This window comes from Giraffa tippelskirchi, chromosome 12, assembly GCF_054371585.1.
Source record: "Giraffa tippelskirchi isolate mGirTip1 chromosome 12, T2T-mGirTip1v1.2.pri, whole genome shotgun sequence".
Lineage (NCBI taxonomy): Eukaryota > Metazoa > Chordata > Mammalia > Artiodactyla > Giraffidae > Giraffa > Giraffa tippelskirchi.
This window is the reverse complement of record NC_137286.1, coordinates 96,354,845-96,378,727: the sequence shown is the minus strand read 5'-3', so window position 1 is coordinate 96,378,727 and position 23,883 is coordinate 96,354,845. Positions and strand designations below refer to the sequence as shown.

At 39.0% G+C, this 23,883-nt stretch overlaps 1 protein-coding gene across 3 annotated transcripts in view; it reads right to left on the bottom strand.

The window, feature by feature from the left end:
* Positions 1 to 750: 750 nt before the first annotated feature.
* The window catches only part of SOHLH2 (spermatogenesis and oogenesis specific basic helix-loop-helix 2), a 43,374-nt gene continuing 20,241 nt past the window's right edge, over positions 751 to 23,883 (bottom strand). For all 3 annotated transcript variants that reach the window (XM_081551829.1, XM_081551830.1, XM_081551827.1), the window contains 9 exons: positions 18,731 to 18,792; positions 18,545 to 18,649; positions 13,162 to 13,261; positions 11,372 to 11,482; positions 8,035 to 8,182; positions 7,772 to 7,863; positions 7,005 to 7,126; positions 3,195 to 3,451; positions 751 to 1,799 (listed from right to left, as the gene is read on the bottom strand). In XM_081551829.1, the coding sequence (XP_081407955.1) occupies positions 1,779 to 1,799; positions 3,195 to 3,451; positions 7,005 to 7,126; positions 7,772 to 7,863; positions 8,035 to 8,182; positions 11,372 to 11,482; positions 13,162 to 13,261; positions 18,545 to 18,649; positions 18,731 to 18,792 (1,018 nt within the window). In that variant the 3' untranslated portion in view covers positions 751 to 1,778. The remainder of the gene's footprint in view (positions 1,800 to 3,194; positions 3,452 to 7,004; positions 7,127 to 7,771; positions 7,864 to 8,034; positions 8,183 to 11,371; positions 11,483 to 13,161; positions 13,262 to 18,544; positions 18,650 to 18,730; positions 18,793 to 23,883) is intronic.

Below are 23,883 nucleotides of genomic sequence, written 5' to 3'. Positions count from 1 at the left end.
CAGATGGCCGACATGGAGGGTCTAGAGACTAGTACAGCCAAGTCCCTCTCCTCAAAGGTATATCTCCTAAACTGCCTGGGCCACAGAAAGGGCTCAATAATCATTTGCTTCTGCCCCTGATCCCTATCTGGGGAAGGGACTGCTGTAACCATCAGTGTGAAACTTGCAAGCAACCACTTTTTCTCAACAAACTCTTTGCACCTTATTCATTGTAAAAACAACATTGCAATTGTCTCATGACCAGTCATGATGACTTTACAAAGTAAAATCATGTTCTAGTTTTACAAGCTGAGGCCCACCTAACCTTTCCTCCCCAGCTGACAGCTGAACTTAGTCAGAAGAGCATAATTTATTAAAAATAAAATTCAAGTATTGGAAGTGATTTTGGACACTTGCATGAAGGATCATGGGGACCAGCACTGAAAAAAATATGAATCTGGCAGCCTCTTCTTCATGTAGAAAGAGAACAAAAAAGGAGATTGAAAACCACAGATGACGGGATCTGTGTGTCACCCTTCCAGGTGTTATAGAATTCCCAGCCACAACTGTGTCTCATGGTCCATGCATGCACTGAGGGAAATGCTGATACAAAGAACAAGTCCCAGTATAAACTAAGACCAGCTGTGAACACAGGAAGTCATCCCAGTGCTCAAAACACCTCAACAGGTTCTCCTATGATGTCAAAGCCATTACTATTCCCAACAGCCAAGAGTCAAGCACACGTTTACAATAAAAAGCACAGAATCTTAGTTAGAAACTTCTAGTTCCTTTATCAAGTTTGCCAAACATCTACAAATTCCATCATCTTGCAATCCTCAAAGAAAAGTTATACATTTTAACATGAAATGTAGGCTATGCCTAATTTTTAAACTGTTCAAAAATCTAGTAAAATTAAATTCCCTACACAGCACTACTAAAAGAGGGAACATGCATTTATTAAACAAAAAACGGGTTATCATTTTCAGTATTAGAACTGAATATTTCCTTTAATAATAAAACTTATGCATAAGAACACTTCAGTGAAATATAAAACAAACATTTTTTTCCCCTTATTTCCAACAATCTTTTCTAACGCCCATAGAGAGAAGGAGATGGAAAATAAAGAAAAACCTGCTAAGCTGTAACTAAAGATCCAGAAAGAGACATTTACCTGTTAGCTCTCATTTCACTCAAGAGAAGGTGAAATGCAAAAATAAACATGTCAGTTTATTCATTAGTAGTCAAGTGAGGAGGTAAACACATCTCTCAAATTAAGGTATCTTAGTGTGAATAATGAAGGAAGTGCTCTAAAATGCCAAATCTGGAAAAGATACCACCTAGAAATAAGTGACAGTAACTCACAGTGATACTAAAGGAATCAAGCTGCAATATCTGTATTTAGTGACATCAATGCACTATGTGGATCTTCTTTATAACGTACTTTTTGCATAAATTGTGGGTCTTTATAATGTACTTTTTGTATAAATTGTAGAATGTTTTTTGAGAACAAAAAGTGTCCAGGTCACCTAGGCCATTTGTTCTTAGAGCACTTTGGTTGGGGGAGATCCAAGTGTATATGAAGCTAAGTATTAATAAAAGCCTATGGCTAGCTAGCACTCTTGCTGCCTGTCTTTCTACCTGCAGAAGCTTTTAGCACATTTATCAGAAGCCATACAATGCAAACCCTTTTGATATTAGGTCTCTGGGGGTAGCTTTCAAGATCATTCTTTGTTCCATTCTTCCTGTATTGTCAAACGGCACCCAATAGGTGGTCTAGAGTGAATTTCAAACATGTGCTATTAATACGCCCAAAACTGTTGCTGCAAAGGTGAAAAAAAAAAACAAAAAACACATTAATTGAATACAGGCCTGTTCTTACGCATAATGACACACATGTATTTTCTATGTCCTCAAGCAATAGGAAATAATTTGTAAAACCATGAACTCTTTAGGTGAATATGCCTACAGGTTTTTAAATATGTATTATTCATAGTTACTAAAAGTAATTATATTCTTGTAACAATTCTCCAACAAAAACTACATACAGTTCACTGTAGGTCACAATTTTAAAAAATCCTTTTTTTAAAAAAGTTTACTCTAGTTTTCAAACTGGTATACTAATGATTATTAGCAACAGTATTATATCTGTAGATACTTCATGTTTTAAAATGTCTTTCTAATGCTCTTTAGAATAGTTTTCTTATGTTTTTTTGGGTAAGTCACTATTATTCCCACTCTATAGATGTCATATGGAAATGACTACCTCAGATGACTGTCAGAGGTTCATCAGATAACTCACATCAATATGTACGGTATTTGACATATTACTTACTGAGTGCTCAAAACATGTTAACAATTATTAATATGCAAAAGTATTGATAGTTATATTAAGGCTATGAGAGTTTATTTTAAGCAGGCAAGTCTGGTTTGGGTCTTCCTCTGGAATTGGACAATTCTTGCCCAAAATGAAGATACCTCTGTTTATACATGCTGAACCATCTACCTGGAATGCTTTTCTCTTCCTCACTCACAATTCCTAACTGCTCTCCTGGGCTAATTCTCACTCTTCAGATCTCAGCATAGACAGTACTTCCTCCAGGGACACGCTGTCTCTAACCTTGCCCACATCTGTGTCACACTACATACACTGGGGTCTCCCCCTACGTGCTCCAATGCACATCACCACTGTCTGCTTCTATGTTTGTACCCTATGAGACTCAGCTTCATGAACACAGGGATCGTGGTCTATCTTTAGACACTCCATTCTCAGTGGTTAGCACAATGCTGCAACACAGTAGGTGCTCAATAAATATCTGTGGTATGCAGACACCTGGGATGTGAAACCAGCCTGGCTGGCATTTCAAGAACAGGTTTTCATAAACTGTAAGTGACTGGTGCCTAGAGATAAAGCAGCAGCCAGCCACGGGGCCAGTGGAGGATGAGGCTGGGGGGGTAGGGGGCAGTGAGGAGGGGTGCTAGAGGAGATTAGGTTCCATCTGGTCACTTCCGGTCAGAGCAGCAGGGCCACGTCCAGACTGACTCTGGATATCTAGAGAGCCGTCGTGCAGCACCGGGAACCAGTGCCTGGGCTGCCTCCCATGGTCCCAGTCCAAGAGATTTCTAACCCAAATCATCAGCAACAAAACGCAGGTCAGGGGCCCCTGTGGGCTGGAATGAAAGAGCCTGGTCTGACCCACAGACCCCAGGAGACTTACCAGACAGTTGGGGTGTGCTGTGCACGCCTGGCCCAACACAGAATTGCAGTGCTGAGGAAGAAACTTGGAGACTTTGGGTACAGCTGTTGGGAAATGCGCTGAAGTGTTCTGATTTGTTACGGCAGCTGCGTCATAGGAAGGGACCCCTTTAGAATAGTATCTGACACCGTGGAAGGAATTAAGAGACAGATCTGTGCTGGGGATTCGGGTTTTACACACATCACCAATAGCGTTCTCTGACGCAGAGCTGGACTGACCTTTAATAAAAAAGAGTATCCGTCAGTATATGCAAATTGGTAATTCTGAACTACTGTATTTGAAATAAATCACCTTCTATTTCATTTCCCCACAGTACAAACTTAAGATACTGCTACACTCAAATGCTGATGAAAAAACAAAGTGAACTTTTTGGTAGTGACATTTAGTTCAATACAAACACTATAAATTAGTGTTCACTTGTCATTTAAAGACAGAGATTTGAGAGACACATCAGATCTCTCCGCCTGTGTATGTGTGTGTGTATCTTTCATCATAATAAGTGGCCATTTCTATGAAGCAAGGAAGAATGTTGGAAAGAAAAACTCCATTCAGCCACAAATAGTTTGGTCACTGATTTTTCCATCAGTGAGTGGGTTATACTGTTATATCGCTCTATTCTGTACAGTAACTAGAAGGCAGAAAAAATGTTTAATATATAGTGAATGTTAACAATGTAGTCTCTATGCTGTGAATATTTATTTTCTTCTGGACACTAACAGAAATGAGAGTAAAGGAATATAATTTTATATAGACTTTAAATACAAATGGACCTGGAATATTTGTGAAAAAAATCATTTCAACAAAAGTGTACATAAATTTATGGAAAGGGACAAGTAAAAGCAGCTTAATGAAGTCTAAACGCTAAGATCAGCACTTCTGGTTTACAGGTCAGATTTATCACAGAAAGCAGGGGATCACAGGTGGCCACTTAACTTCTCTAACCTTCAATTTACTGGCCTAAGTGATGAAAGTGCAATTTGAAAGACTTAACTGATTCCAATTGTTCCATTCCTCTTTCAAAAACCATTTTGCAACATGCATGGCCAGCTACACATGTGCTCACATCTAGCCCAAGGAAAAGTTCAAAATATAGAAAAATCCATACATGGGGATGTATTTTCTGAAATGTTATGTATAAAATCACTTTCCCCACAAACCTGGAAACACTAAATGTAGCAAGAAAACTATTCTATAAACCGTTGGAGTGACTGAGCTCAGTTGTGTCCGACTCTTTGCGACCCCATGGACTGTAGCCTACCAGGCCCCTCTGTCCATGGGATTTTCCAGGCAAGAATACTGGAGTGGGTTGCCATTTCCTTCTCCAGGAGATCTTCCCCACCCAGGGATCAAACCCAGGTCTCCCGCATTGTAGACAGACGCTTTACCATCTGAGCCACCAGGGAAGTCACATACACCATTGGATAAACTACTAAAACCATTAAACTGGTGATAAAGGCTGCATAATACAAAATCCAAGTGTACAGGACACAATGTTAAGTAAAAAAGTCAGAGACAAAATCGGAGGTCCAATATGATTACTACTATGCTGTCGTTGTTCAGTTGCCCCATCGTGTAAAACTCTTTGCTACCCCATGGACTGCAGCAGGCCAGGCCTCCCTGTCCCTCGGCATCTCCCGGAGTTTGCCCAAGTTCATGTCTGTTGCATCAATGATGCCATCTAGTCATCTCATCCTCTGATGCCCTCTTCTCCTTCTGCCCTTGATCTTTCCCAGCGTCAGGAACTTTTCCAGTGAGACAGATGTTTGCACCAGACGACCAAAATACTAGAGCTTAAGCTTCAGCATCAGTCCTTCCAACGAGTATACAGGGTTGATTTCCCTTAAGACTGACTGGTTTGATCTCCTTGCTGTCCAGGGGACTTTCAGGAGTCTTCTCCAGTACCACAGTTCAAAGGCATCGATTCTTTGGTATGTTGCCTTCTTTACGGTCCAGCTCTCACAACCATACGTGACCACTGGGAAGACCACTACTACTATAGTATTACTACCAAAAAAAAAAAAAAATATATATATATATATATATATATATACACACACACACATACACATATATATAAAGACTTGAAGGAAATACATTAAAAAATGAAGTTATTATCTTAGCTGGATTTTGTTGCTGTTCAGTCGCCAAGTCATGTCCGACTCTTTGCAACCCCATGGACTGCAGTACGCCAGGTTTCCCTGTCCTTCACTTATCTCCCAGAGTTTGGTCAAACTCATGTCCATTGAGTTGGTGATGCTATCTAACCATCTCATCCTCTGTCGCCTCCTTCTCCTGCTGTCAATCTTTCCCAGCATAAGGGTCTTTTCCAATGAGTTGGCTCCTCACATCAGGTGGCCAAAATATTGGAGCTTCAGCATTAGTCCTTCCAATGAATATTCTGGGTTGATTTCCTTTAGGATTTACTGGTTTGATCTCCTTGCAGTCCAAGGGACTCTCAAGAGTCTTCTCTAACACCACAATTTGAGGGCATCAATTCTTCAGTTCTCGGCCTTCTTTATGGTCCAACTCTCACATCTGTACATGACTACTACTAGCTGGTTTTTAGTAAAGGACTAATGCTGCTTTCAAATGGAAAAATGTATATAAATAAAATCAGAATAAAGGGTTTGGTTCAATGACCTTCAAGGTCTCCTCCAGCCTGAACCTGATATAAGCCTATGGTCCTAGTGGATTTGTTTCTTCTTGGACCAGTCACTTTAGGTGATACAAAACCAAGAGATCTGGGGGCACAGAAAGGCCTGAATGCACTAGCATGAGGAGAGTGTTTCGGAGATTCTGCAGGATATGAAGGGTGAAAACGCAAAAGTACTGTCTGTATAAGAAGTAACATTGACAGGCATGTGCCTGTGGCCTGGCCCCTCTCTGATCTAATCTGGGATGATTTAATCATTCTTTGTGACATTCAGCCAAAGCTACTCTAAGCAGTTTAACCATGGCTCATGGCTACTTTTTCCTTCTCTCCTTCCCTCCCCACTAAGTCAGGAAAAAAGTTTAAAAGGACTAACACACACCCTGAGGCTGATACATGAGCAAGGAGGGTTGTGTCCCATTTTGGGCCCCTCTCTCCTTTGACTTTTGACATCAATCCCAGTAACCCCATTTATTCATGTGGTCTCCATTATGTCCCCACAATATGCACGTGACCTCAATGACAGTGTCACATCTTTGATATCACTACTAGTATTCGCTGAAAGCTCAGATGACGGCTAGCATTTTAAAGCAATAAAACTTTTTAAAATTAAGGCATGCATATGACTTCTTTAGACATATGCTCTCATGTACTTAACAGACTACGGTATGGTGTAAACATAATTTTTATATGCACTGAGAAATCAAACAACGTGTGACTCTATTGCGAAGCTCATTTTATTCCAATGGCCTGGAAGAGAACTCACAATATATCCGTGATCTGCCTATACATTGTTAGCACTGAATTAACATGAATACTTCCCTCGCTTTAGATTCTACTCATATAACACACACAGTCACTAGTGTGCTCGTCATCTGTGAGCAAGATGAACTTTCTGGTGATGCTAGCCAATTTTCAGCCCACCCTCTGGGATAACACTATTTAAATGCCTGTGGCCAGCTGTGTCCTTTCAGTGGACAGCACCAGAGGACCCAGGGTGCAATCTTCCAGCTACGCCTCATCCCTTGGTTATGGCAGTGGCTGCACAGGAGCCCTGGGTGAGCAGGACATGCACACAAGCCCACAGACACTACAGCCGCAGAGCAGCGGGCAGAGCTCACCTCGCACAGCTTCATCCAAGGTGTCCTCGGAGGTAGGAACAGAGTACACATTCAAGCGCTTATTACTCAGGAATCTGATGCCTGTCAAGGGTGAGTAAGTGCTTGTCAGCACACCGTTTTCCCTTAGAAGACAAAAAACACTCCTTAGGCATTTCTCAAAGAAGAAGACATGATCATTGTTGAGTTGAACTGCTCTTCTGTCATTCCAGTTCTAAAAGGCACAGAGACTAAACTCTGTATTAAATATAGAGCAAAGCATAGACTAGGACTCAGGATGGTTATTTAGGACATGAAGGAAAGGTTTACTTTTCCTTGTTAAGAGTTTTTCTTGGTTTACATATTCTAATCGATTTAAATAAGGAAGCATTCATTTGGCACACCACCTTTTACACTAGAAATTTCTTTAAGGACTCCTAACTGAAAAAAATGAGGCTGGATTGCCCTGGTCACAGAGGAATGCTAGAATCCATCATGCCACAAATACACTGTCAGTCACCACAGGCACTACTTGTGAAGTCTGGTTTAAAGAAACAACAAAAGAAGTTAAGAGTGAGTCAAGTCATGAAGGGATCCCAGGCCTGAGACTATTATATATTTTAGCCACTGTAATTCAATGATGCACATCAGCAGTGGGAAAAGTTCACTGATTCTTAGTAGATGCCGGAGGTCTCAGTATGGGTGGGTTCAGTACCTGTCTTATTTCTAGCATTAGTATCAGAGTAAAGTAACAAGGCGACTTTGGATTCACAAGATTCAGATTATCATACCTTTGTGCCATGATCGTGCCTGGGACAGGTAGCTGGATGGGCATTTGTTGTTTCTTAGAAAATCTGTTATTTTGCTGAAGTACTTCTGTAATCTAAGAAACAGACAGACAGACAGAGACCTACTTTATCAATAGATAGCTACAGATGTTTTTCAAAATATACAAACAGACATACACTTCCAAATATAAAACAGAAAGAAAGGAAACTGCAGCATTAAAGCATTGTCTACGAGCATAAAATTCAAGGTCTTGAGAGTTGCATACCTGGCCCATGATGGCTGGAGGGATTTTCTCCCGGACAAACTTCATGTAATCAACTGTGGCCTCGAGGACAGAAGCCGCATCATTCTTTCTCCCCTTTATATACGGCAGCAGAGTGCGCAGCTGCTCACAGCAATACTTGATTCGTTCTCTGAGCAGAGAAGTGTTTCAAGTAAGGAATAATTAGTCTACTTTCTTCCTGTCACAAGGACAAACAATCTTCCTCCTGGGTCTATTTATAAAGGAACCGGCCCCTCCCTTTCTGGTCTCCAATTCGGAGGAAGACCATGTCCCCACAAGCCAGCAGCCTCCACGGCCCCTAGAGTCAGAGCTTTCTGGAGCGCCGGCTCACATGCTGCCAAGTACAGCGTCTGTGCTAATGGCAGCCCAGCTCACTCGTACTTGTGGGTGCGCAGGATGCCCAGACACTGAGGACACCAGAGAACACCCCCTCTGCCTATGGAAACCCACAGGCAACGCAACCTTCAGAGGAGAGAATCACACACCACATAGGTAAATCCTTTTGTGACCCACATGAGAGAAACACCTGGAAGACAGAGTCCATGGGATAGTCCCATCACTCTGATCTGGACCACATTTCCAACGACACACAATTAGCATCTTGAAACACAGTTAAGTGTTCTAAAGTGTCCAAAGTGTTCTGAAGTGTCCAAAGGAAAATCAAAAGCCTGCTTCCTTTACACAAGGCGGGGACATGAGCAAAACAAATAAACCAAGATGCAAATGAGAATGACATCCAGGCTCATACCAGAAAGAAACCAACCTAAATCTTTCATAGTTCTGAAGGGAAATACATAGGAAATGTAACACCAAATTGACCGAAGCCTTTGGGACCTTCAGTTATCCATGTTTTCATTTAATAAACATTCTTAAGCATGTTTTGTGCTGAATACTGCCTTGACATAGATGGGATCAAAGGGTGGCTTTGCCAATTTCTAGCTGGGATCTTAGGCAAATTACTAAACCTTTCTGAACCTCAGAATGACAAATATAAATCAATTAAAGGATTCACTTTGACATATAGCCAGTGAATAACTCAAATATTCTAGACCAGTGGGTGGTATTTTAATTGGGCTTTAAGCTTTGGGGGTTCCGTGGAAATGTCTCAGGGACCATTCTGTAAAAGAGTTGGAAGTGTCAACAAATTTGGCACATGGATGAAGGGCTTTGAAACTTCATACACTCTTCCACACTGTACTTTCACTTATAAGGATCGCAAACACAGAATACACTTTCTGTAGAATGATATCCGTTACGGTAGCCATTCAGTAAAATAGGAAAACCAATCTAAAGACACAAAATAAGTGGATGCTTAAGTAAGCTAGAGGATATTAGTTCAGCAGAATATTATCTGGAAGTGGAAAGGATATCAAGCTTACTGGGGAAAAACAGGGTATTTCTATAGGATATAAGTAGAAGATAGCATATAAAATATGATTATAGCCATTAAGGCCAAGAGATGATAGTGTCAATTAGTCATTATTTCTAGATAATTGGACCATACAGCATATCATTTCTTCCTTTTATTTTCTACATTTTCCAAGTATCTGTGGGGCATATATCACTTTTATAGTGAAAAATCATATTAAAAATTTCTTCCATTAGGAAAATGTTCAAACATACAGGGAGACTGAGAGAATTAAAAATTCTTAATCCTTAAAAGCTGAAAGAATTAAGAATCTGTACAGGGAGCACTTACATACCCACAACCTGGAGTCCACAGTGAACATTTACTGTCCATGCTTTGTCATATATGAACCATCCCACTGGCCAGACATCAATACATTTCATTACACTGAAGTATTTCAAAGTAAATTACAGACTTCAGTACACTAAACCCCTAAACATATTATGAGCTACAGTTAAAATTATTTTATTTTCAGGTAAAAGTTACATAAAATAAAATGCACCAATCTTAAGGGTGCCATTCTATGAGTTTTGATGATGCACAAAGCTGTGTGACACAAACCACCTCATCAACATTCTCATGACCCCAGAAAGTTCCTTCTGTTCCTTCTTAGTCAGTCTCATCCCCCATAAAAGGCAACAACATTTCTGATATTTTTCCCTCTCACAGTAATTTTTGCCTCTAACTTCATATAAATTAAATCTCACAACGTGTCTTTTTATGTAACATTTCTCTCACTTGCATAATGTTTTTTGAGATTTATTCAAGATAATCTGTTATGTCAGTAATTTGTTGCTATTTATTAATAGCATTCCAAAGTATAAATATGCCACAACTTATTTATTCAGGCTCTTATTAATAAGCACTTCTGCTAATTCTAATTTTTGATCATTAGGAATAAAACTGCTAGGTATTCTATATGTCTTTTTGTAAATGCACATTATTATTTCTCTTAGTAAATGTACAGGAATTGAACCAATGGGCTATTTTATAAATTTAGAAGAAACTGGCAGAATTTTCCCCCAAATTCTACCATTTTACACTCCCACCGTCAGTGTATGAGAATCCCTGTTGTTCCAAATCTATGACAACATTTAACACTGTCAGTTTTAGTTTTAAAATATTGGACTTTCTGAGGTATATGTGGTAGTATCTCATGCTTTAAAATGTGCATTTCCATGATGACAAATTACATTCAGCATTCTTTTTCTGCTGCTTATTAGGCACTTTATCTTCCTTTGTGAAGTGTCTGTTCAAATACTTTACCTATGCAGGTCTTTTTATTATTGAACTTTAGGAGTTCTCTATATATTCTAGTGTATTACATGTCTTTTATGCATTTTTGTTCCTAAATATTTTTGTTAGAAGTATGTCTGAGCACTAGGCTAAGACCTCCTTAAAGGCAACAATTTATTTCTTATCTCCAATCATATTCTGGCACATTACATTCACACCTACTTGCTGAATGGCTAAATGAGTGGCATGAGTGAGTAGCATATATTCAGTTGCCAGATAAACTAGTTTCACAGTGATGACTATTTTTTTGGCCTTGCTGCATCTTTGTTGCTGCCTGCAGGCTTTTCTCTAGTTGCAGCGAGTAGGGACTACTCTCTAGTTTCTGGTGCTCGGGCTTCTCTTGTTATGGAGCATGGGCTTTAGGCATGTGGGCTTCAGTGGTTGTGGTGTGTGGATTTAGTCACTCCGTAGCATGTAGAATCTTCCCAGACTGGGATCGAACCCATGTACCCTGCATTGGCAGGTGGATTCTTAATCGCTGGACCATAAGAGAAGTCTTCACACTGACTTTTAACAATGCTATAAACAACTATGAAACTCATGAAAGTAATTTCTTCCTACAAAGGAATAATGCTAAAAAAAAAAAAGGGAGGGGAGGGCTGTATCAAAATCTACCTTCTCAGCTTTTCCTTGCTTGAATGAAGAAGAGAAATCTTTTTTCTTTTCTCAAAATTTGACAATGGAGGCTTTAAATCAAGTTCAATGTCATTTCTTAGAGATTCAGAGCTAGAAACAAGAAAAAAAAGTGTACCATACATTTAAAAGGAAAATTATGAGGCAGTTGTAAAATAATCACCAATACATTAGTAAAAGGACGCTTCTCTAAATCCCTAGCTTTATACAAAGGCACAGTAATTATCAAAGCATTTTACCTTATGTAACTGGTACAGAATATTTTATTTCAAAAGAATTTATTATCAAGATTATCATAAATTCCATCCAAAATTCTAAAAGATACTGATAAGTAACAGACACAAACAGTACTAAAATATTCTAACCTCACTGATTATGAGTATTCCAAATTACATGACTGTATCTACAGGTGCATTACAGGAAAACAGCACAGAGGAGAAGGCCAAGATACACTATTCCAGCTTGATCAGCAACTGGTGCAGTTCCCTCCATGTAAAAATGCGTCATTTAATGGATATTTTCTGGATCTACCATTTTTCTAGATTTGACTTTAATTTATTAAAAAATATATTTCCCTAAGAAACTTACAAATTAATATTATCTTTTTCATTTGAAGATACATGACTTTCAAATGACTTCATCTGAAAATTTACTTTTATTTATACTAGTAGGATTGTGAGGAAAAACAAAGATACAAGATGAAGAGGGCTTAAAAAGCAGTTTCAAGTAACACAAGAAAATCACAAAGCCTTCCAAAACCTTCCCAACCTCAACTCCCAGGAAAAAAGTTTAACACAGAAAATTTCTTTGAGGTTAAAATCTTAAATAAGATAAAGAAAGCTGTTATTAACTCTGCACTACTGAAGTAAGTGCATCCCTGGTTTAACTACACTTACTGGTTGCCAAGTCTCCTCCTTGTACAAAATAGTAGATGGTCACATTCTACAAATTCTGGAAGTGACTCAAAATTCTTACTGCCATCACCCAAATCCTCAGCACTTCTGTCCATTCTTTATAGTCAAATGATCTATTTAAAAATCACCTTGGAAATCAGCTTCAAGTGAAACAAAGAAATTCACGAATATAGAATTTTTACAAGCATTCAATGTTAGAACCGAAAGGGTTTAAATAGCCCTCAGTTCAGTGGCTGACCCTCTGCAGGTTTGAAGGCTAGTTCTAATATCCCAGAGGGACACAGACAGAGAGACTGTCTTTAAAGGGTCATTTTCAATAACCAGGGGGACAGTTCAGGAAAGACATTGGGGAAAAGCTTAGCGGCAGATAGATAACAGCTCAGGATTTCACTGTTTTAAAAGTCTGAACATCACTGCTTTTATTTAACCCAGTCTCTACTTGAACATGCCCAGTGATGGGAGTGGGTAGTCTATCCCTTCTCCAGTGGATCTTTCCGACCCAGGATCTCCTGCATTGCAGGCAGATTCTTTACCAACTGAGCTATCAGGGAAGCCCGATGGGTAACTTACTACCTGACAATTCAACCTGCTCCCCTGTGGTTGTGGAGTGCTTCCTTATACTGAGATGGATACTTCTTTAATATGCACCTTCAGTGCCAGCTCAGGATTCTGAAATACAGAACAAGCTGTATCCTTCTTCCACAAAACAGATACTTTCTTTTGCATCACCCCCAGCACTGGAGCTGCTGTTCCACAATCAATAAATCCTCAAGAAACATTTTTTTAATGAAACATACACAGTAAAAAAAAAAAAAAAAATGCTATTAGGTAAAAGTGAAGAAAAAAAGAAAAACTAACCAAGCAAATACATCAGTAGAAAAATATCCCAGGTGTTCACTCCAGGACTTCTGCAGAGGCAACTCAGGTTCTTCAGGCTTCACAGAAATTTCATTCTTAACTGCAAGTTTAAAAAAAGGAACCATTTTAATTATAAAATCACTGGTGGGGATGATGTTAATCACACATGCAAGCTCTAATAAAAAACAGTTGTCGTGTTCCACTCAATAGATTTTACAAAGCAGTGCTTTTAAAATAAAAAAAGTAATTCATAGATTTCAGCCTGTGAAGCATGGAACTCGGGTGAGAAAGCAAAATTACAACACTACATACAATTTACTCCACAGCAGCCTCCTTTAACCAGATTCTACTAATTAGTGATAGGTGTGCTTAAAATGCATTCAACTGAGCTTATTTATTATTTACAGGTAAATGTCAGAGACAGAAAATACATATGAGTCTTCAGTAAGCAGCTGCATTGTCAAAATAAAGCATCTGATGGTTGTGTCATTTTTTGGTTTGGGGGTTATTCTTTTTTAGCTGTTTTGCAGCTGCTCATCCTCCGAGCAGAGCTGAGATGACTGGTGAGATGTGGTTATGACCAATAGGAATGTGCTAGACAAGTGGAGATGAGCAGCTGCTCTATTTCCAATGAGAACCAAAACGAGAAGAGATTACAAAAGGACCCTGGTCCAGAAGGGTTACCATTTCTCTCCCAGGAAGAACTCTACACTTGCAGTGGCTGGGAGCCATTAGGATGTTACAAAACAGACTCACTCATCTTCCCTCCATACTGAAGAACATTTTAAAAAAATGAGAAGTGTACTGAATCTTGCATCATCTAGAGTATGAGCTTACCCATCATGATCCCAAAACTGTCTTCCAGGTCCATTTGAAGAAAATTACATTAATTTAAATGGATTCCTGCTTGTAACCCAGGCTTTGAAAAACCATAAAGAGTCACTGATCAACAATGATTTCAGTAGAATTTAATTTCAGAAATTGGAGTCTGCCCTTTTACAAGCCATATTAAAACTAATTTAATTTTATCTTAAGTGTTTAGATGCTGGCAATACACATAATACAGTATAGGTAAAGAGTTTAGAAATGTAAGGTCTCATTGAAGCACTGACATCAATTATCTGTATATAAAAGTCTAAAAAAAAAAAAACAAGAAAGTAACACACAATAAAAATCTGAAACAGAAAGGATAACCACTCTATTAACTTAAAGAAGTAAAATAATTTATATACAAGTGTTTACCAAAGCACAAGACTCAAGGTTAATGGCACTGGCTTTTATATAATCACACAATGACAAAGCATGAATAAGTCCATTTAAATGACTAAGGAATGATGGTAGCAGTTACTAAAACAAACGACAAACAAAAAAAAAATACCCTGTGCTTAACTACAACATTGCATTTGTCCTTATGCAACACATTTTAAACCTTTGAAGACAAACTTTCCCCACAGGCAGAGAACACATGTTTCCCTTTATTTTATTCACCCTTGTTTTCTTCAGTTCTGTTCAGTTTAGCTCAGAGGTGTCTGAATCTTTGTGACCCCATGGACCGCAGCACACCAGGCTTCTCTGTCCATCACCAACTCCCAGACCTTGCTCAAACTCATGTCCACTGAGTCAGTGATGCCATCCAACCATTTCATCCCCTGTCATACACTTCTCCTCCTGCCTTCAATCTTTCCCAGCATCAGGGTCTTTTCTAGTAAGTCAGTTCTTCACATCAGGTGGCCAAAGTACTGCACCTTCAGCTTCAGCATCAGTTCTTCCAATGAATACTCAGGACTGATTCCCTTTAGGATTGATTAGTTGGATCTCCTTGCAGTCCAAGGGACTCTCAAGAGTCTTCTCCAACACCACAGTTCAAAAGCATCAGTTCTTTGGTGCTGAGCCTTCTTTATGGTCCAACTCTCACATCCATACATGACTACTGGAAAAACCATAGCTTTGACTAGATGGACATTTGTTGGCAAAGTAATGTCTCTGCTTTTCAATATGCTATCTAGGGTTGGTCATGCCTTTTCTTCCAAGGAGCAAGTGTCTTTTAATTTCATGGCTGCAGTCACCATCTGCAGTGATTTTGGAGCCCAGAAAAATAAAGTCTCTGTTTCCATTGCTTCCCCATCTATCTGCCATAAAGTGATGGGACCGATGCCATGGTCTTCGTTTCTTGAATGTTGAGTTTTAAAGTCAACTTTTTCACTCTCCTCTTTCACTTTCATCAAGAGGCTCTTTAGTTCTTCGCTTTCTGCCATAAGGGCAGTGTCATCTACATATCTGAGGTTATTGCTATTTTTCCCAGAAATCTTGATTCCAGCTTGTGCTTCATCCAGCCTGGCATCTTGCATGATGTACTCTGCATAGAAGTTAAATGAGCAGGGTGACAATATACAGCCTTGATGTAATCCTTTCCCAATTTGGAACCCGTCTGTTGTTCCATGTCTGGTTCTAACTGTTGCTTCTTGACCTGCTTACAGGTTTTTCAGGAGGCAGGTAAGGTGGTCTAGTATTTCCATCTCTTTAAGAATTTTCCACAGTTTGTTGTGATCCACACAGTCAAAGGTTTTGGTGTAGCCAATGAAGCAGATGTTTTTCTGGAATTGTCTTGCTTTTTCTATGATCCAACAGATGCTGGCAATTTGATCTCTGGTTCCTCTGCCTTTTCTAAATCCAGCTTGAACATCTGGAAGTTCTCGGTTCACATACTATTGAAGCCTCGCTTGGGGAATTTTGAGCATTACTTTGCTAGCATGTGAGATGAGTGCAATTCCATGGTAGTTTGAATATTCTTTGGCACTGCCCTTCTTTGGGACTGGAATGAAAACTGACCTTTTCCAATCCTGTGGCCACTGCTGGGTTTTCCAAATTTGCTGTCATATTGAGTGCAGCACTTTCACAGCATCATCTTTTTTTTTTTTTAATTAGTTTATTTTCTATTTTTTAACTTTACAATATTGTATTTGTTTTGCCATACATTGACATGAATCCACCATGGGTGTACATGTGTTCCCCTTCCAGAACCCCCCTTCCACCTCCCTCACCATCCCATCCCTCCGGGTCATCCTAGAGCACCAGCCCCAAGCACCCTGTATCATGCATTGAACCTGGACTGGTGATTCGTTTCACATATGATAATTTACATGCTTCCATGCCATTCTCCCATATCATCCCGCCCTAGCCCTCTCCCATAGAGTCCATAATACTGTTCTATTTATCTGTGTCTCTTTTGCTGTCTTGCATACAGGGTTATCTTTACCGATTGACTAAATACCGTATATATGTGTTAGTATACTGTATTGGTGTTTTCCTTTCTGGCTTACTTCACTCTGTATAATAGCCTCCAGTTTCATCCACCTCATTAGAACTGATTTGAATGTATTCTTTTTAATGGCTGAGTAATATTCCATTGTGTGTATGTACCACAGCTTCCTTATCCATTCATCTGCTGATGGGCATCTAGGCTGCTTCCATGTCCTGGCTATTGTAAACAGTGCTGCGATGAACATTGGGGTACACGTGTCTCTTTCAAGTCTGGTTTCCTCAGTGTGTATTGCCCAGCAGTGGGATTGCTGGGTCATATGGCAGTTCTATTTCCAGTTTTTTGAGGAATCTCCACACTCTTCTCCATAGCGGCTGTACTAGTTTGCATTCCCACTAACAGTGTAAGAGGGTTCCCTTTTCTCCACACCTTCTCCAGCATTTATTGCTTGTAGTCTTTTGGATAGCAGCCATTCTGATGGGTGTGAAATGGTACCTCACTGTGGTTTTGATTTGCATTTCTCTGATAATGAGTGATGTTGAGCATCTTTTCATGTGTTTGTTAGCCATCTGTATGTCTTCTTTGGAGAAATGTCTGTTTAGTTCTTTGGCCCACTTTTTGATTGGGTTATTTATTTTTCCGGAATTGAGCTGCAGGAGTTGCTTGTATATTTTTGAGATTAATTGTTTGTCTGTTGCTTCATTTGCTATTATTTTCTCCCATTCCAAGGGCTGTCTTTTCACCTTGCTTATAGTTCCTTTGTTGTGCAGAAGCTTTTAAGTTTAATTAGGTCCCATTTCTTTATTTTTGTTTTTATTTCCAATATTCTGGGAGGTGGATCATAGAGGATCCTGCTGTGGTTTATGTCAGAGAGCATATGGTTTTGCCTATGTTTTCCTCTAGGAGTTTTATAGTTTCTGGTCTTACGTTTAGATCTTTAATCCATTTTGAGTTTATTTTTGTGTATGGTGTTAGAAAGTGTTCTAGTTTCATTCTTTTACAAGTGGTTGACCAGTTCTCCCAGCACCACTTGTTAAACAGATTGTCTTTTTTCCATTGTATATTCTTGCCTCCTTTGTCAAATCACGGCATCATCTTTTAGGATTTGATATAGCTCAGCTGGAATTCTATCACCTCTACTAGCTTTGTTCTTAGTGATGCTTCCTAAGGTCCACTTGACTTTGTACTCCAGGATGTCTGGCTCTAGGTGAGTAGTCACACCATTGTGGTTATCTGGGTCATGAAGGTCTTTTTTGTATTGTTTTCTGTGTATTCTTGCTATTTCTTCTTAATATCTTCTGCTTCTGTTAAGTCCACACCATTTCTGTCCTTTATTGTGCCCATATTTGCATGAAATGTTCCCTTGGTATCTCTAATTTTCTTGAAGAGATCTCTAGTCTTTCCCATTCTGTTGTTTTCCTCTACTTCTTCGCACTGATCACTTAGGAAGGCTTTCTTATCTCTCCTTGCTATTCTTTGGAACTCTGCATTCAGATGGGTGTATCTTTCCTTTTCTCCTTTGCCTTTCACTTCTCTTCTTTTTTCAGCTATTTGTAAGGACTCCTCAGACAACCATTTTGCCTTTTTGCATTTCTTTTTCTCGGGGATGATCTTCATCACTGCCTCCTGTACAATGTTACCAACCTCCATCCATAGTTCTTCAGGCATTCTGTTTATCAGATCTAATCCCTTGAATCTATTTGTCACTTCCACTGTATAATCGTAAGGGATTTGATTTGGGTCATATCTGAATGGTCTAGTGGCTTTCCCTACTTTATTCAATTTAAGTCTGAACTTTGCAATAAGCGTTCATGATCTGAGCCACAGTCAGCTCCCGGTATTATTTTTGCTGACTATATAGAGCTTCTTCATCTTCAGCTGCAAAGGATATAATCAATCTGATTTTGGTATTTACCATCTGTGATGCCCATGTGTAGTGTTGTCTCTTGTGTGTTGTTTTCTTCAGACTATGATAAACAAGGATTAGATGTCCTTATGGTATAGAGAATGCAGTTAATCCTCAACATATAAAAGGCATCAGTGGAAAACCAAATGTATAAATACAGTTCTCAAAGAATTTTAATTGGAATTTTTCAAACCTTTGGAAACTTGTTTTTCACTCACCAGTATGTGAGAAATATGTTTTCCAGTATTTCAACACAACACTCATTTTTTCCATCGTTAGTGGTTCGGTTAAAGCAATATCAGCTCCGTGCCCTGAAACACAACCTAAGAATCTTTGTATTAAACATTGACCTTATGATTTCTACTTGGAGAAAAAAACAAATAATATACTCAACAGGCACATACCTTTAAAATTCTCAGGGATTATAAAAACAAACAGCAAATGTGTATTTTTTTTCTTACCAAATCTGAAAGGGAAAAAAGTTTACAATGAAGCAAAATCATCATTAAAAAACTTGGGATTCATACATTTAGCTTATTAAGAAGTAACTACACTAGGGTGATTTTCTTTATTTCATTAGAATTTAAAATGGTGGTGTTAATATGGAAATTTACTGACAGCAGCATCTTAAATCAATGAGGGAAAAGACTGCTGTTGCTCAGTTGCAAAGTCATGTCTGATTCTTTGCTACCCCGTGGGCTGTAGCTCGCCAAGCTCCTCTGTCCACGGGATCTTCCAGGCAAGAATCCTGGAGTGGGTTGCTATTTTCTTCTCCAGGGGATCTCTCTGACCCAGGGATCAAACCCGAGTCTCCTGCATCTCCTGTACTGCAGGTGGATTCTTACCCCTGAGCCACCAGGGAAGCCCTAGGGATAAGAAGGATTTTTTTTTTTTTTTTTCAATTTACAAGAGAAGATGTTGCATTTTGATTTCATGCAATTGCCCAAAGAGGGTTCTGCAGTGTGTGGCTGAGGTAGATACTACAGTTACAGATTATTTGAAAAAATACAAGGGAAGGGGATATTCTGAAACTCATGCTTGCTCTGTTTAAAGTTTTATATATAATAGATGCTTTAGCTTCTCTGTTTCCTTTTAATGGGTAAGAAAATCCAAATTCTGAGTCATTAGTCAAAACCCTGGCTTCTCTGAGCAGGAGTTCACTCTGTTAATAACAACAGTCTTTTTACAGTTCATTTCTATAGCAACCACTAATGCCAGGCTGTTTAAAACTGGGCAAGGGGTAAGTGAGAGAGAGGTGACTTTTTAAAAACAAACCTTTAACTTTAGAATAATTTTACATTTACAGAAAAAATATGAAAACAGTAGATTTTCTATATACCCCAAACCCAATTTCCCATACTGCAAACACATTACATTAGTTTAGCAAATTTCTTACAATTAATGAGCAAACATCAATACATTATTATTAATTTAAGCTCATTCTTTATTCCAATTTCCTTAGTTTTTCCTAATGTACTTTTTTTCCTATGCCAGGATCCCATCCAGGATCCTACATTACATTTACTGATTAGGCTCTCTTAGGCTACTCAACACTGTGACATTTTTGCTGACTTTTGTTTTTGATGATCTGGATAGTTTTAAGAATACGGCTCAGGTATTTGAAAATACCGCTCGGGTATTAAGTAGGATGTAAGATGGACCACTTTTATTCTCACTTAAAAAAAAAAATATGATTCAAAATCTTATCCAGATTCTTGATCTAACTACAAGTTTACAAGACATTTAAAAAAAAAAAGAGGAATATCTTTCAAGATGCTATGGGGATGAAATCAGAATGTGGGAAATTTATAAGACAAATGGCCCCTTTATAAAACACAAAAAGAGAAGATAAAAAGAAAAAAAAATCAAAAGGAAAGGAAAATTGAATCTTCATTTGTATAAAACTCACAGTTTAAAAAAGAAATCATAAGATAAATAAGAAATTTGAACACCAAGTGGATTTTTGATAATACTAAGGAATTGTTCTTAATTTTTTAGGTGTGATTATTGGTATTGCTTTTTAAAGATTCCTTATCTTAGGTACTTATTCAAGTTCTTATGGATAAAAGGAAACGATATCTTAGATTTGCTTTAAAATAATCCACCTTGCCTTTAAAATGACCTACCAGTGAGCAGTGATGGGAGGCTGGAGAAGGAGGTGTAGGAGAGGGTAGGTATTAAACAAGACTGGCTGTATATTGATAACTATTAATATTATGGGCACTTGGAAGTTCACTGTACTAGTCTCTCTAATACCCTTGAAGATTTCCAACATGAATTTTTTTTTTTAATTGTGGCATTATTATTAACTACAGTTAGGAATTCAGTGAGGTGGAATTCTGATAGTTTGGTGAATACTGAACATTGACATTAGCTAAAAGAAAATGATTTTCCATGGAGAATAATACTGTGAACCTGACTTTAAAGAGAACAGCTAAAACTGCTGAAGACAAACTATTCTTAAATATGCAAAGCATCATTTATTAGTATATGGTCATATATATGGTTATTATTTATTTCTTAAAACAAGACCTGGAAGAACCCCCAATGAATAATATTTGGTCATCTTATACCTGCATTTGAAAGTAAATATACTCTACTCTACATTCCAAATTACACTACATACAGTGTATAGATCTGAGCCATACATACTGAGAACCTACTGTGTGCTGACTGATTCTGTGCTGACTCTGGGGGATACCGTGAACAGACAGAAAGACCAGTCCCTGTCCTCATGGAGTCAACACTTTTTTGGGGAGGACAGACACTGAGCAAATGTCTGTAGTTGAGTAATTCAGTGGCAACTCTGTGCCCAGTGCTGCAAAGGAAAGCCAGGGGGTCTGAGCGGAGCATGTGCTTCGGCACCAACCTGCTCTGCAGCTTCAGGCAGAGGTGCCCCAGCTGGCTAGGAGGAACCACATGAAAGGCAGGGGCTGTGGGAGGGTGGGAAGCAGACAAGCAGCAAAGTGCTTTCTGGAAAGGGAACAGCAGATGTACAGGCCTGGGAGTGCAATGAGCAGGTGAATTCCAGAAAGTAAAAGAAGTCCAGGATGGCTCTAGTACAGAGCTTCTGAAGGACAGACACTTAAGACAAGACAGGGAGGCAGGGCTGGAGTCTGCTTACAGTAGGCCTTTTAGGCCAAGTTAAAGATGCAGTATTTCATTAAAATGAGCAAAAAGTAAATAAAATAAGATGGACAATGGAAACTGTTAAGCTTGGGAGTAACATGATTATCTTTGCATTTTTGGGAGACCACTCTGCCTACAACGGGGTGAACTGACAGAGGGTGGCGCAGAATACATTTGAGAGACCACAGTGTAAGCTAACCAGGCAAGAGTTGATAGAGAAAAAATTATTGAGACATACTGAGAATTTTCTTTAAATGATTCAGAATATTTACTAAGTTAATTATGTCAAACAAGTAGGATATTGCTAAAATGTGACAATCACTCAACTGAGATCTATTCAGGGTTGATTCCTTGCTATGAATTCTGAAAGAGAATGTGGGCTGAAAGAGAAGAGAGGAAAGAAAGGAAAGAAGAGAGGAAAGCTCATATGGTTTCTATGAGGAAATGAAAAGCTCAGGAAGTTGTTCTACTGTCAAAATAGGCAAGAGTGGGAGGGAGGGTAGAATTGACCAGACCGCCGTGACAGTAAGAAAGGCCCATTAGCACATGGTGTGGTGTGGACAGTGGGGGTGTGGTGTGGACGGTGGGGGTAGGGAGGAGAGAATAATCCCTGCCATGATGTAAGCTTTTCATATCTATTTTGTAAGTGATGAAAAAGTGTAGAGTATACCAGGGGTATAGATAACAGGATGAGGTGGGAAGCACAAACGGACTGAACAGATAGAAACTTAGTGAGTAGTTTAGTCCAACTTTTGAAATAAAAAGTACTTTCTAGATTCATGAAAAAATACATCACTGTAAGTTAAAATATTCTAGAATTAGAGAAGTTTTAAAAAACAGATTCTCTCCTTTTAGAAATAATCCTGTGTCTACTTTTCAATTGATTTTACTGGCCAGAAAACAGGTCAGATTTGGATATATGGATTTTTATACCCTGATGAATTTCAAGCTTTACAGACGGAGTTGGAATTCCTGGATTTTTGTCAAGGGAACAGAATCAATTACCAACCCAAACACTTCCCCTGCCGGTGGAGCTCTAATTATACAGGAACCCCAGTAATCAATAGAGTTCCCAGAATCCAAAACTCTGGTCCACAGATCAGCTTCTCAATCACATTCTGTACAAATCAATAAGCTGAAAGTTTCTAGTTTCCAGGGTCACCAAAAAAGGTCCTCTTTCCACTAAATGAATGTTCCTTAAAGCAAAACTAAGCAACACCAAAATACAACAAAAATCTCTTTCTTCCACCCCAACTGATACCACTTCTTTCACTTACCAAAGCCAAATTGCAGGTTCTGAGACTTATGAACACCTTCTCAGTTAATGTCTCCTGAGATTTTAAAAATCTGCAGCTTTCTGGGGGATAATTTATTTCCCCTTATGTTTCACCATATACACTGCTTAAATGACATGACGGTTCCTGAGACTACACTCCATACACAAGACTGGGTATTGATGTTCTAGTGTCCACCCCTACATGTCCATCTCCATCACCCTCTGGAACTGGAGGCTCCTATAAGCTCACGCTGCAGCAGTGGCCACCCCCAGCCTGGTCCCCATCCCCAAGTCTGGTCCCCGGTAGCTGGAACAAAAAAATAAAAAGATCATACAAAGGTGTTTTGAGCCAAGTTGTACACTCTGATGATCAAAGAACGTCAGGAAAGCCCAGCTGGCCTCTGAAATCTATCATCTAATAGGAGAACCAAAAGGTTCTTATAAGTCCATATGAAGCCAGGAGACATTTTTAAATGCACTTCCTTTATAGCACAAGGATTTCAAAGGACAAAAGCCAGTGTCATTTTTGAGGAGCAGCCTCCCTGAGTACTGTTTCCATTATGCTGCCTGTGGGCCCAATGCAATCAAATTAACCTGGCATGGTCTTGTTTGGTCTTTCTAACAAGTAATATCCTTTATTAATTAATTAAAACAACATCATTTTCAGTGAGAAAATTAAGAGTTTTACTATAAATATGAAAACTGTGAGTTTACTTGCTACTAATACGGCTCCTGCGATAAAACACAACGATTTCTTGCAGTCAGTGGCGAAGGCTGGTGTGCTCTGCTTACACTGTGCTTTTTGTCAGAAGAATTTCTGCTGTGACCCTAAGTCAGGTTCCCCAGATGATGTGATGCTAGAAACAATAAACATCTAGAATGTTCCTCAGTTCTTATTTATAGAATAATGCTTTAAGAAAAAGTACTTAGACGTTTTGTTGTTATAGTGTTTACTGTTGAGAATTCAGGTCATGCAGACTGGCAAATCGGATTTTCTGAGCAGCACTGTCAAGTCAAGGATCTCCTGGAATTTGGGAACATAACAGGACAACCTGTAAGGCCCCTGTGGCTCACGAGATTGGGTTTCCTTAATGAAGTAATAAGTTAACTGATCAGACAACTGGATCTACACGGGAAAAAATGAAATCGGAA